This window comes from Dichomitus squalens (assembly GCF_000275845.1).
Source record: "Dichomitus squalens LYAD-421 SS1 unplaced genomic scaffold DICSQscaffold_17, whole genome shotgun sequence".
In the NCBI taxonomy this organism is placed as follows: Eukaryota; Fungi; Basidiomycota; class Agaricomycetes; order Polyporales; family Polyporaceae; genus Dichomitus; species Dichomitus squalens.
In genome coordinates this window covers 111,931-125,212 of record NW_006766899.1, presented here as the reverse complement: position 1 = coordinate 125,212, position 13,282 = coordinate 111,931, and the positions used below count along the sequence as shown (strand labels likewise).

The window sequence follows — 13,282 nt, the reverse complement described above, 5'->3', positions numbered from 1 at the left end:
TGAGGTCGTCGAGGAGATTGGCGTGCGTGAAGTCGCACAGATTGGGATTGATGGGTCTGAGCACCATAGGTCCCTGTGCGAGATGCAAATATCGGAGTGTGCATCGAATAATAACGTCTAGTGGACGGGGTGTGGGCATTGATCGTTGACACGGTTCTTCAAACATCCTAACATTGACACGTAATCAGCTCTAAATTCGCCCAGCTGTTATTTCAAGCAGCATACGTGTATAGAGGACCGTCCGAGTATGTGGCGGTAGCACGTACTAGAAGGAACGTATCGTGACGACTAGCTCATCTGACTTACGGGCAACGCAGGAACCCAATGAGCAAACAACAACGTATTCATCGAAATCAAATGTTAACTCGTGGATATTGCCTCGCTGTCGAGGAACCAGACGTGCATGGAACGTCCAGCAGTAGTAATTCGCTTAGCCATGACCTCCGCGGATGTCCGGGCCCGGGTGTCCAACAGACTACTCAATTGGCGCGCTTTGCACATCACCTCCATCTCCCATCTCCTCGGAAAGCAAGCAACACTCATGACACATGACTTGGGCTGCAAGCACACCTCCAAATAACAATATCACAACTGGATATAGGCCGCGGTCCTTGTGCGTAGTGAAGAAACGTGTTTCTCACCGTAGAACGCTCGCATGACCGTAACTGGAATTTGACGCATACAGTGAGCTACGCTCCGCGGTCGCCTGCGTTGTGGCGGGCGCGAGGTGAACCGACTGCTTGCGGGGCGCGCAAATGACTCCAATCGAGTGAGGGTCAACCCTCTTCCAATGGTCCGCAGAGCGCCAGCTTCCGGAGTACGTCCAGTCCGCCGATATGTCATGTCGTCCTCATCCCCAGTAGAGATACCAAGGTGCAAGCGACCAGCAGTGACGAAGACGAAGAGCTCGTTGTCAGACTCGCCAACGGCGACTCGGTTTTGCCGAAGAGGTGCCGGTTGGATCGCGGGAGGTCTGGGCGGCCACGCGCGACACGTAAAAGGCAAGCGCGCAGTCATTCTTGGATGCCTTCTCCTGCTCACTCAGCACCGTCCCGCCGAATGCAGGCCAATCTTCGTGACTGCGTCGCGGGCCAATGACCAACGTCAGCGGCCCACATGCATAGTCTGGGATGGAAAAATTTACAATATCGGCAATGGACCCTTTCTCCTTCTCGGAACGGTCTCGAAGCAGCGCGCTCCGTGATTGCCTCGGTGTGTGCGGGTGGGTTCAGTAATTGCGCCCGGAAGGTATAAGACTCAACTGGTCGCTCATACGTCTTCTTTTCTTTGTGCGCGATCTCCACGACCTGTACGACAAAGGCCCCTTGGGCCCTCTGCGCTCGCTGGCTCTGTGTCTGGGCATTCTTCACGCGCGCGGTCTCCCTCCTCTACCCCAGCTCATCCTCCGAGTTCACTCCGCCCCGCCCCTTTCCCCTCTTTCGACCTCAAGGATCTAGAAGCGCTACCCACAGTGAAGACATGCTGCCCCCGCCCACCGCAAAGCCCGGCCCGTCGACCGTGCTCTCACCGGCACAGACCCTCGTCGACGGTCGCATCCCGCAGAGGTACTCCGTCGCGCGTCGGTACCTCCTACTCATCATATTCTGCCTTGCGCAATTTCTCGATGCGTTCAATAACTCGGCGCTCTTTTCGGCCATCCCTTCGCTTGTCATATCGCTGGACATGAACGAGTCCGAGTCAACGTGGATTATCAGCGCGTTCCAGCTGACTTTCGCATCATTTCTTCTCATTGTGAGTGCAATAATCTGTCATCAACGTCCGGTTTGACGTAAAGACAACGTGTAGCTCACCTCGAGGCCTTTTTTTCTAGAGCGGACGAATCAGTGATATTTACAATCCGAGTAAGTCGCTCACGCCAAGTCTTCTGTAGTTCTTCGGTACGAACCGAAAGACATGAGGTAGGGATGGCATGGGCGGCGCCAGGCCGTGACGGCATACTACAGGCTTTGCTCTTTCAGCGAGCCTTCGCAGTGGGCCGTGCTTGTCAAGGCTGCTTGCATGCCGCGTTTGCAACCGAGCTCTTCGCCGGCTCAGCCTTCTTATCAGACCTGACTCACTGTGCAAGTGGCCGGGCCGAAGTGCAGGCTACCGAATGGTCTGTGAGACGACGAAAGCTTGTTGTGCCGCATTTCGTCTCAAATTATGCTGCGTGCAAGCATGAAGTGCAGACCTATGCGTTTAGCCATTTCGAGAGTACAGTTCTCCTACTCCTTTTCTGACTCGTCTGCTCGTTCAGTACAAACATGTGCTGACACGTGTTCGTGCCCCTGTTCTCGTAGAATTCGCTTTCATCGGCGGCGTCTCTGGCCTCGGCATCATATCCATCGGCGCCGGCTTCGTCTCAAGCAAAATTCCACTGATTGTCCTCCGGGCGCTGAGCGGTATCGCGGCGTCCATGACCATCCCCTCTGCCCTGACGCTACTCGTCAACGTTTTCACGGAACCTGCTGAGCAGGCGCGCGCCATCGGGGTCTTTGGGGGGTGCGGCGCTGTCGGTAACGGTGGGAATCATAGTGCTTCTCTCTGTCTAGTGAAGATGCTGATTCTTGAGGCTTGCTGTAGTCCTTGGTCTGATCATCGGGGCAATATTTGTGCAGTTTGCATCATGGTCCTGGGTCTTCTGGTTCGTCGCGCTCGTGTGCATGCCCATCGCCACGCTCTGCATATTCCTCATACCGAAGCAAGAGCCGCGCCTGGACGACGCTGCGATTCAGAATTGCGCCCGATGGAAGAGCCTCGACATCGCTGGTGTTTCTATCCTCACCAGTAAGTATCCTTCCAGTTTCACTTGGTCTTACTTTCCTGATACGGCAAACGCTAATCTTACTGCTCCTGCCCACGTTCCCGCCATACTTACACAGTTGCGCTGATCCTCTTCATTTTCGGGGTCACTTCCGGGACGACCTCTGGCTGGGGTTCCCCTGCCGTCCTCGTCCCATTGATCATCTCTGTCTTTCTCGTCGGGGGATTCTTCTACTTCGAGACGACCATTCCCGCGGGCCGTGCGGCGATACCGCCCCGGACATGGTTCCTACCAAACTTCCTGGTTTTGTTTTTCACGGCACTCCTCCCATTCTTCTGGTGGACCACGATTTTCACAATTTACACGACAGTATGGCAGGATGTGTGGAAGTGGAGCGCCATTTCTACCGCCATTCATATGTGAGTCTTTACCAGCACTCCGTACTGTAGCATACACTGACTACATGTGCCGAATAGGATTCCTATTGGGGTGCTCTCGTTTACTATGAGCTTCACGGGCCCGCTCTCGCGCATGATCGACTCAAAATGGATCATTCTCTTCGGAGAAGGCCTCTGTATCGTCGCCACCATTCTCTTCGCGTTCGCCGACGGTCCGGAGCGCTACTGGCCGTACATCTTCCCCGCATTTGTGCTTGGCTCTGCCGGTGCGATGCTTGCCTACACCCACACGAAGTAAGTCGACCGCTTGTCCTTCCTTCCACAAATGCGGGAGCTGATGTCTGTCCTTACCCACAGCATCGCTATCTTCCGCACGAGCCCGTCCTCGATGGCAGGTACGGTGGGCGCGATCTTCAATGGGGCGCTCCAGCTTGGTTCTGCGGTCGGCATCTCTGCGGTCGGGTCTATCAAGTCGAGCGTGGAGGACACGCACGGGGGGCCGAGTTCGTACGCTGGCTGCGCCGCGGCATACTGGTTCCTCCTGGGCGTCGTTGGAGTCGAGTTTGTCGGGCTGCTTGTGTTTTACAAGCCCGACATCGAGGGCACGACGGAGGACGAGGTGCTGCAGAAATCAAAGACGCTCGAGGACGTCGAGGACGTCGTGATACAGGAGAAGGTGGCGGATGAAGGAGGAGACGAGGGTGAGAGGAAGGACAAGGTGCAGGAACAAGAGATGGATGTTAGCGACATGTCAGCGCGGCCGACTCAAGGTGACGATAACGTCTAGGCTGCCTACAGTCACCTCGAGATCTGCTGGCTATACGCTCGCTGTTTGTTCTTTCTTCCGTCTTGATTTGGGCTTATGATAAGGCAATCTTGTTCTGTTCCGGCTAGTCTCACGTCGACATCATTAGACATCATCCTAGACGCATATAGATAGACACGACACGGTTGTTACACCGCCGATTATGTCTAGTACGCATGTATCGCTACATTTCTGACCCTTCGGTCAACGCCATGTGACGATTTTGACGACCCACGGGCCTCTATGTCTGCGTGTGAAGCGCGGATTGGATCATTGCAGTCGAAGTTAGGAAAGGTTAACGCTCGAATCCTCCGCTGGAGAAGCAAGCCTCGCTAATCAGCGACACAGACTCGAAGATGGTATGAGAGATGACAAGCTCGCCTTTGACACTAGTAATAAGCTAATGCATTCCACCAGGCAAACGAACTGATGAAGTTGAGCATTGCTCAACTCGGAGTTTAAATCTTGGACTGAACTGGGTACGGAAAAAAAAACTACCTTCTACGCTGCTTTGTCGGATCGGACAATATAACCTCGAGGCTTCCCAGCTGCCCCAGGACAAAGTGGAGACGAAGACAAACAAGGGGTGACCTTGCATTAGGACTCCCTTTCCCCCACAGTCATTACTGGCAACTCGTGTAGTGGTATGTAGATTTCCGTCGGCTACTAGTAATTGCTGTAGTTCGAATGGTTACTTAATGCTACTGCGACTTACAAAGGTTCACGAAACCGAGGAGGTGGCCACGGTAATTGATAGTGAGTCGCCTAGGAGTACGGTGCATTGCTGCTGTCTCCATGCGACTAACCGGATGATGGGCTGCAAATAGATTGAATTGATGTACACACACCGGAATCAGTAGTGCACACACTCCGGCGCGACTGACGCCGCCCAACAGCGAGGTCGGCAGCATGCGCGAATGCCTTGAGGTGGGCGAGGATGCTCAGCACGTTCGCCTTCATGTCCTGCCAGCATATGAACTGGGCGATTCAGCGCTGCGGGACGATCATATCATCGGCAAAGGGGAGCGCAGAGCCATCAAGTCGCAGCACACACCAGCTTTGGTCATGGTCTCCCGTCATTGCAGGTAGGCCAGTCCCATCATGATACGTAGGTGTGTCGTCTGATGCCACATGAGAACCTACAGAGCAAACGAGAACAGATACATAGAAGTCTGACGTTGGTTCAAGGAGACTTCCTTGCTGTCGAAGGACTAGGCGTCCATTTAGCATTACTTACTTAGCCACGACCTCCGCGGAAGTCCGGGCCCGGGTGTCCAACAAACTACTCACTTTAGCGCACCTTGCACTTTACCTCTCCCTTCCACCTGCTCAGAAAGGCAAGCAATATGCGACACACGACTTGGACTGAGAATCACACCCCAAAACAACAGAATCCCAACTGGATATGGGTCGCGATCCTTGCGCGTAGTCAAGGGACATGTTGCTAGAACACTCGCTAGGCCGTGGCTGCGATATGTGACGCGCACGGCGGGCGACGCTTCGCGTTAGCCTGTGTGATGGAGAACGCGAGGTAAGACTCGGACTTCTTGTCGACCGCTTGCGAGGGGTACGGACAACTTGAATGGAGTAGTGGTTGACGTCTTCCAGTGGTCCGAAGAACACCAGCTTCCCTAGTACGTCCAGAGCGCAGGCGGGTCGTTCTCAAGCTGTCCTCGCCCCCAGCAGAGGTGCAGAGGTCCAAACGGCCAACAGCGATGAGGGTGGCGGCCACTCGGACAAGGGCGAGGCTTTTGCCGACGATGCCGATGGGTCTGGGCGCCGAGCGCGACACATAAAAGGCAAGCACCGAGTTGTTCTCGGATGTCCTCTCCTGCTCGCTCACTACCGTCCCGCAAACTGCAGGCCAATTCCATCATGCCTTGCGCTCGCCGCGGGCCAATTATAAACTTAGGTGGCCTGCGCTCACTGTCTGCGATACCAGCATGAATGACATCGAGTAAGCAATGGATTCTTCTGCCTCATAATGGTCTTAAAATCTGCTTAACCAGCGCGCTCCGTGTGTGCCTCATGTGTGAGTGGTTGAGCCCGCAGGGTATAAGACTCTACTGGTCTTCCGTATTCCTGGTCATTGTGAACTACCTGAAGAAGTCATTCTCGGCCTTGTGCGCTCGCTAGCTCTGTGTCTGAGCAGTCTTCACGCGCGTCGTCTTTCTCCTCTACTCTTACTTCCAGCCCACTCTTCGCCAGCCTGTCTCCTACTTCTCTCTGTGCAGGACCTAGACGTAAAAAACATGCTGGCTCCCCCCAACGCAAGGCGCGGCCCACCGACTGTGCGCTCACCGGTACAGACTTTGGTCGATGGTTGTGTCCCGCAGAGGTACTCCGTCGCGCGTCGGTACCTCCTGCTGATCATATTCTGGCTTGCCCAATTCCTCAATGCATTCCACAACTCAGCGCTTCTTTCAGCCACCCCCTTGCTCGTCGCATCCCTTGACATGAACAGGTCCGAGTCAACGTGGATCAGCAGCGCTTTCCAGATAACTTTTGCGTCTTTTTTGCCCATTGTGAGTGCAGTATCCCGATCCTGGCTACAGCAGTCTGCCTGTCTGCTGTGACGCGATGAATTCGTTTCACTCACCTCAAGGTATTTGCTTTATAGAGCGGACGCATCAGCGATACTTACTATCCGAGTAAGTCGCTCATACAAATCATGGTGTAGCTCTTCGGTGCGAACCAGAGGACACGGGTGAGAGACAGCGAAGGCGGTGTTTGGCATCATCTAGGCCTTGCTCTAACAGCAAGATGCCTCTGCGAGCTGGCACTCGCCGATGCTGCATTAGCGGTCCAGGTATTCGCCGGCTCAGCCTTAACCGACCAGACTGACTGTGCAAGTGGCTGGACCGCAACTCAGAATCATGTTTGAGTTGTCAGACTATGATGTCGTCGACTGTAATGCACGTTACCTCACAACGTGCAGCGACAGGATATGCCTAGCAGAACCACAGCAATCTCGAAAGCACCTTTCGCTACTTCAACTCCTCTTCTTACACGTCTGCTCAGTCTGCCTGAGCTTTCGCTGACATCTGTTTGTACCCTTTTCCTCGTAGAGTCTGCTTTCATCGGCGGCGTATCTGGCCTCGGCGTCTTATGCATCGGTGCCGGCTTCGTATCGAGCAAAAATCCACTAATCGTCCTTCGCGCACTGACCGGTATCGCGGGGTCCATGCTCATCCCCTCTTCCCTGAGGCTGCTTGTCAACGTCTTTACGGAGCCCGCCGAGCAGGCGCGCGCCATCGGTGTCTTCGGCGGTTGCAGCGCTGTCGGTAACGGTGAGAAACATGAGCCACTTTTCTATGTATAGTGGAGATGCTGACTCTTGGGACACGTTGTAGTCCTTGGCCTGATCGTCGGAGAGATATTTGTGCAATCCACATCATGGTCATGGGTCTTCTGGTTCGTCGCGCTCGTGTGGATTCCCATCGCCACGCTCTGCATATTCCTCATCCCGAAGGAAAAGCCTCGCTTGGAAGACGCTGCGATTCGGAACGGCCCTGGATGGAAGCGCCTCGACATCACTGGCCTTTCTATCCTGACTGGTAAGTATCTTTCCAGTTTCATGAATGCTAAACTTGCTATCTTTGCGCTTATTTTGTTTTACACTTACAGTCGCGCTGATCCTCTTCATTTTCGCGGTCACCTCCGGAGCGACCTCCCGCTGGGGCTCACCTACCTCCCTTGCCCCATTGATCATCGCTGTCTTTCTTGTCGGAGGCTTCTTCTACTTCGAGACGACCGTCCCCGCGGACCGTGCGGCGATACCGCCCCGGACATGGTTCTTCTCCAACTTCCTGGTGTTGTTCTTCACGGCACTCCTGCCGTTCTTCTGGTGGACAACGATTTTCACAACTTACATGACGGTATGGCAAGATGTGTGGAAGTGGAGTGCCGTTTCCACCGCCATTCATATGCGAGTCTGGCCATCTCCTTCCATTCTGAAGCATATACTGACATCTTATCTGCCACGTAGGATTCCTATTGGGGTGCTCGCGTTCGCCATGAGCTTCACGGGACCGCTCTCCCGCAAGATAAACTCAAAATGGATTATCCTCTTCGGGGAAGGCCTGTGCATCGTCGCCACCATCCTCTTCGCGTTCGCTGACAGACCGGAGCGCTACTGGCCGTACATCTTCCCTGCGTTCGTGCTCGGCTCCGCCGGAGCGGTGCTTATCTACACCCACACGAAGTGAGCACACCGCCTCTTCTTCCCACATTGATGTTGTGGCAGGAGCTGATATCTTCCTCTACCTGCAGCATGGCTTTCTACTACACGAGCCCGTCCTCGATGGCAGGTACGGTGGGTGCGATATTCAATGTGGCGCTCCAGCTCGGCTCTGCGCTTGGCATCTCTGTAGTCGGGTCTATCAAGTCGAGCGTTGAGAACACGCACGGGGGGCCGAGTTCGTACGCTGGCTGCGCCGCCGCGTACTGGTTCCTTCTAGGCATCGTTGGAGTCGAGTTCGTCGGGCTGCTTGTGTTCTACAGGACCGACAACGAGGGCACGACGGAGGACGAGGTACTGCAGAAAGCGAACACGCTCAACTCCGAGCAGGTCGTGATGCAGGAGAAGGTGGCAGATGCAGGGGAAGGCGAGGGCGAGAGGAAGGACGCGGTGCGAGGGCAGGGGATGCACGTCAACGAGATGCCAGTGCTGCCGACTCAAGGTGACAGGAACGTCTAGGCTACATCTCGAGCGGCACTCCCTTTGTACTGGCGATTTTACTTTCTTCTCAATAGACGGGCTTTTTATTGGGCTCCCTTGCTGTGTGCTGGATGGTTTCGCATCAACATCCGTTAGGCATCGTCCTGGATGCGTATAGATATACACGGCACGATCGCTACGTTGCTGGGTCGGGTGTAGTATGCAGATTCCCGACGACGATGTTTCTGACGTATGGGTCGTTAGATTTGCCGCGTAGCAGACGACCTGTAGGTGAGCGCTCTGAGGAAGTTAGACTTCGGCTCTTCATGAGCGTTTCATGACCATTACTACAGGCACGCAAAGACGGCCCGGAAGCCGTACGCACGGTCGAGACATTCCCTTCGTTTCGCGGGAGCATGCTCAAGAATCGTGAGCGGACTCGGAGAAACTCTTCTTGCCCATGTATTCTAAAGAAGAATACTGAAATAGACTCGGCCGCAAAGAAGCGTCTTATGGCAGGACACTCACATGACGTAGGAATATAGTACAAACACACGAACAAACAGAGAGCTCTACGTTGTGATATTGAGTTGAACCAATCACGACTGTTGTTTCTCCGACCCACGCGTCTTGCTACCACCTCCCGCGCGGCCACGGCTACCCCTGCTGCTACCCTTGACCGTGGTGAGTTGAGGATTAGAAGTGCTCTCGAAGGGGTCACCTGTGGCCGTCCCGTTCTCCTTCTTGCTCTGCCTGCGGGACCGCTTCACTGTTGACTCCGAGTCCTCAGCATCTTGCTCAGCATGGCGCTTCGGCTGATCCAAGTTGACGGACACAGTATGAGGTCCCACGAAAGGCTTGGGCCCTTCGCTCTTTGCATCTGGCCACTCGTTAGAGCGAGCAAGGGCCTTGTCAAAGAGTTCTAACACTGCGGCGTGCGTGAGATATCGAGGCTCTTGCTCGTAAGGGTGGACAACCGTCCTTTGCCAGATGAGCATCCTGAAGTCGTGCATGAGGTCTATCAAAGGCTTGTTCCCTGTGAACGTGATGCGGAGCTTGCGATCGATGATCCAGTGAGCCTTCGCAGAGGCAGCCATTTCGTCGTTACCAATCCTGTACGCGCGCGCGCAAGGATCCGGCTGCCAAGGGTTGGGTTTGTAATCGTGACCAGTATAGCGCAAGACAATCCACAGGAGGGTCCAGTAGGAAGGATTCCAAATCGTGATGAGCTGTATGAATGGTATCTTCACTACTCAGCAAGGTGTAGGACATGTAGTAGTACGTGCCCTGCCGTCGACCACGCGAGGTCAGATGATTCCATATGTTCCATATGATTCATGAGAAGGACGAACCGTTCGCTCTTTCATATCTTCATCTCCAGTCTCGTCCCTCATACGTAGAAGAGGACCCGCGAGCGGCGAGTCGTCGAGAGGCTGTTGCAAAATCGCCCTCGTAATCGAGCTGTAGTCGAAGTCACGAAGGAATCCTCGTAGCCTGTCTTCAGGTCGTTCCGATATAAGCACATTTCCAGTGCTCACATCCCGATGTGAGACGCCAACTTCCCAAGCTCGACGGTGAGCTAGTCATGCAACACTAGTCAGCCGCATCGACCCAGTTCATTGAACAGACACACCTTTCATGGCGTCCCTGACAGCCTGTAACAACTCGCGAGATATCTTGCTATCTTGCTTGGTGTCAGCTGATCGGGTGGCTTTTGTGAGGGCCTTGCTGCTACGCGGGGTAACTTGCAGAGACGTAGCTGGCTCCCAGCTGAAATCGCAAAGAGACGACGTAGACATGGACATTTCATAGGGCGTAGAGTTGGTTGTGGTTTGTAATCGGTCACGGTGAGTCAGGTCGAGATCTGAAGGCATCCCTAGAGTATGGACAATGAAAAGTCCGAGGACGCTCGTCTGAGTTCCAAAACTTGCCGCACTGCAGCATGAAGCGACGGGGGATGGCTCATGTCCGGGACAGCCTCGGCATTCCAGAAAAACTAGCAATCCCATCGCGCTCTAGCGGTTGTTACAATACCGTCGGACGTCGTTAGGATACGGATGTTAACAGGAGAAACGTTGGGCCGGGTCAGACCAAGCCAACTCACCGCCGAAGTGCATAGTCGATCGCTGGCAAAAGTACTGGTTGGCCAGTTATCATACCAGTTCAACAGGCTCCAAGACTCGCCTTTAACTCACGCAACGAGTATCTCAAAGGAAGCAGCGACTGTGATTGCGGTATACTTGGCAGCGGCCTTCGAGCTGTTCGGGATGTGACGCTTCGAGTGCCGGCCACGGTGTCCGTGTGGCCTGACATATGCAAGTAGGTAACGATTTTAATTCACTATGTTCCAAGTGAAAGAATGGGAGTGTTCCTGATTGTGGGCAATGGCAGGGTGCTCGAGACACGACGGTGGTTGGACTCCTTGGGCGTGTTTGTAAGCGCTTGTTGGGCGCTGATTCCAATTATTTGAAGCGCACATTTACAGCATGGCTAAGTAATGTTCGTTAGGCCGCGTGGCATTCAACTTGACGGCGCGCCTGCGCGATACGTGCTCTCGTGCCTGCGGAACGTCTATGTCTGCACGTAGCGGCTCATGGCGCGCATATTCCGTTCAGAGAAACTCTATCTTGAACCGGTGGGAAATCTCGACATCTCGATTTGTAAGCGCTCCACACTGTTCACAAATCCGACAGACCCAATCCGCGGTAGCGAAAGGACCCTAAGTATGTACCACCCAGTCTTGGAGTGTGTCGGAGCCGCGTCTGTCGGAGCCATACCAGGAGCTTCATACGTCACTTGTGTCATCAGATATTTTCGGACGGATGGTGTGGCCATGGGGTCTATGTATATAAAGGACATTCGTTGCTAGCGACCAGTCTCCACATCATACCTGGTATTCTGTACTACTTTCCACCTCCGTCATGGGGTAGGGTCATTCTTCCAGACACCGCAAGCAACGCCGGTAGCTCACTTCTGGAAAATATAGAATCATAATTTCTTGTATAGTAGGTACGTCAACCACGCGAGGCGATGGGGAAGAGACGGCGCTAGAACTGATGAATGTTTATAGGCGTTTTTGCATGCTTGGCGGACGCCATATGTACCCTAGCTGCCGGGATCGTTGGTATCATAGAGTGCTTATTCGCAGGTAAGCAGATGGAAGCTGCATGTAGTGCTCGGCTTCAATCTCTGAACATGCATGTCATACAGCGATCGTAGAGGGCGTGGCGGCTATCATTGCATGCTTGACTTGCGGTTTGTGTTGCGCGTGAGTATCCCATCGCCTTATTGGAACTGGGGAGAGCCTGTGCTGAGCATGATTCCACAGAGCCGTTGTATGAGCCAGGGCTCCGGGAAAAGCTGAGTGTTCCCGGAGCCCTGGATTGATCCATAGCACGACGACCAGGAGACGACTGTTACTTATGATCGATTGAACATTCTCATGTATCCATAACATCGGACTGTTCATAGTATACCCTTCTTATAATGCATGTATCAACAGAGTCGTGGACCAGATTGGTGTAAGCTCCCGAGAGGCTCAAATTGTCGTATCCGAGAATGTTGGTAGTTACAAGTGCTGCCAGTCGTCCACAAGCCTCAGGCAAAGTGTGGACGAGAGAGCCATGTGCTGCACACGCACCGTGTGCAGCAACTTCCAAGTCTTTAGTGAGTGAAGCGTTGTCAGTAGCTTGAAGTCGTAGATAGAGATCGTGACTCTCCGCAAGATAGACGGAATGAGGGTAGGTTGGTTCTTGTCGCTCCCTGAATGGGATGACGGCACCTCCACGTTCCCCTAGGCCATTCAGAGCATGTTCTCGCAAGAAGGTTTCCACTGAGTGACTATGTTTGTCTCCGTCAAGATTGATTATGCCTTGACGGACACAACATGAGATGCCCCACGAAGATGCTTCAGGCCAACAGCATCAGGCTGCAATGTGAATTCGATCATGTAGGTAGATGCACGTACAGATGAACCATGCGTATATCAATCGCTGAGGGGTCGAACGGATGGCACTGTGACGGAAGAATTATGCAGCAAAATGAACTACGTACCAATGCATACAGAGTTCCACACGTTGGCAATGGTGCTATGATCAGTCGAGGTCGCAGCGCCCTGCAAAGCTTCCGCCGCATCTGGCTCTCTCTTCCGAAAATTTGGAAGTCGGCGTCAAAGGTGATGGGAAACCGAATGAAGCGATTGAGGAGGAGAAACGAGTCGATGCAACCAGCATATGTTACAGGGACTCACTAGATTTACCACTACCAACCATCTCCACAGTGAGGTCCTCGCCCGGGGTGGCAGCAGTCATGAGCCGAAGAACACGATTGTCCCTCCGGGGGCGCCCTCATCGTAAAAGGACTGCTACCTCAAGATCAAGGAGTTTGACCGACTGGAGTTTGCTTGAGAGCATCACGGTCAATGCGGTGCGGCGGAAAAGAGGCCGACGCTGCCCGCGATGATGGTCACGAGTCACGACGGTTCACGAAGGACGGCCCGGACGAAAAGTGGCGTTAGGCGCCTAATGCCATGTATTCCACGAATTGATTCCCCTTCGCTAAAGTCGACGACCTTCTCATTGTCCATCTGGTCATACTTGTCATCCACCATGTCTTATTAACTTGACATCACTGCCTCTGTCTCTTCCTCCCAGGAC

At 53.9% G+C, this 13,282-nt stretch overlaps 4 protein-coding genes across 4 annotated transcripts; 2 read left to right on the top strand and 2 right to left on the bottom strand.

Annotated features, from left to right (window-relative positions):
• Positions 1-1,479: 1,479 nt before the first annotated feature.
• DICSQDRAFT_161821 (MFS general substrate transporter) lies at positions 1,480-4,195 on the top strand (the record flags this gene model as incomplete). The annotated part of the gene is made up of 7 exons (XM_007366293.1): positions 1,480-1,752; positions 1,832-1,862; positions 2,301-2,522; positions 2,584-2,787; positions 2,883-3,183; positions 3,241-3,456; positions 3,520-4,195. The coding sequence occupies 7 exons, from the start codon at positions 1,480-1,482 to the stop codon at positions 3,947-3,949; spliced, it is 1,677 nt and encodes a 558-aa protein (XP_007366355.1). The 3' UTR covers positions 3,950-4,195.
• A 2,956-nt stretch (positions 4,196-7,151) lies between these two features.
• On the top strand, positions 7,152-8,727 carry DICSQDRAFT_181072 (MFS general substrate transporter; the record flags this gene model as incomplete). The annotated part of the gene is made up of 5 exons (XM_007366292.1): positions 7,152-7,257; positions 7,321-7,524; positions 7,595-7,814; positions 7,956-8,171; positions 8,240-8,727. 5 exons carry the CDS (start codon positions 7,152-7,154, stop codon positions 8,664-8,666), a joined length of 1,173 nt encoding a protein of 390 aa, XP_007366354.1. The 3' UTR covers positions 8,667-8,727.
• A 499-nt stretch (positions 8,728-9,226) lies between these two features.
• On the bottom strand, positions 9,227-9,724 carry DICSQDRAFT_127424 (uncharacterized protein; the record flags this gene model as incomplete). The annotated part of the gene is made up of 1 exon (XM_007366291.1): positions 9,227-9,724. One exon carries the CDS (start codon positions 9,722-9,724, stop codon positions 9,227-9,229), a length of 498 nt encoding a protein of 165 aa, XP_007366353.1.
• A 363-nt stretch (positions 9,725-10,087) lies between these two features.
• DICSQDRAFT_43116 (uncharacterized protein) lies at positions 10,088-10,300 on the bottom strand (the record flags this gene model as incomplete). Its single annotated transcript, XM_007366290.1, has 2 exons — positions 10,088-10,206; positions 10,261-10,300. Coding segments are annotated over 2 exons (159 nt in total), but the record flags the coding sequence as incomplete, so codon positions are not given.
• Between the last annotated feature and the right edge of the window lie 2,982 nt (positions 10,301-13,282).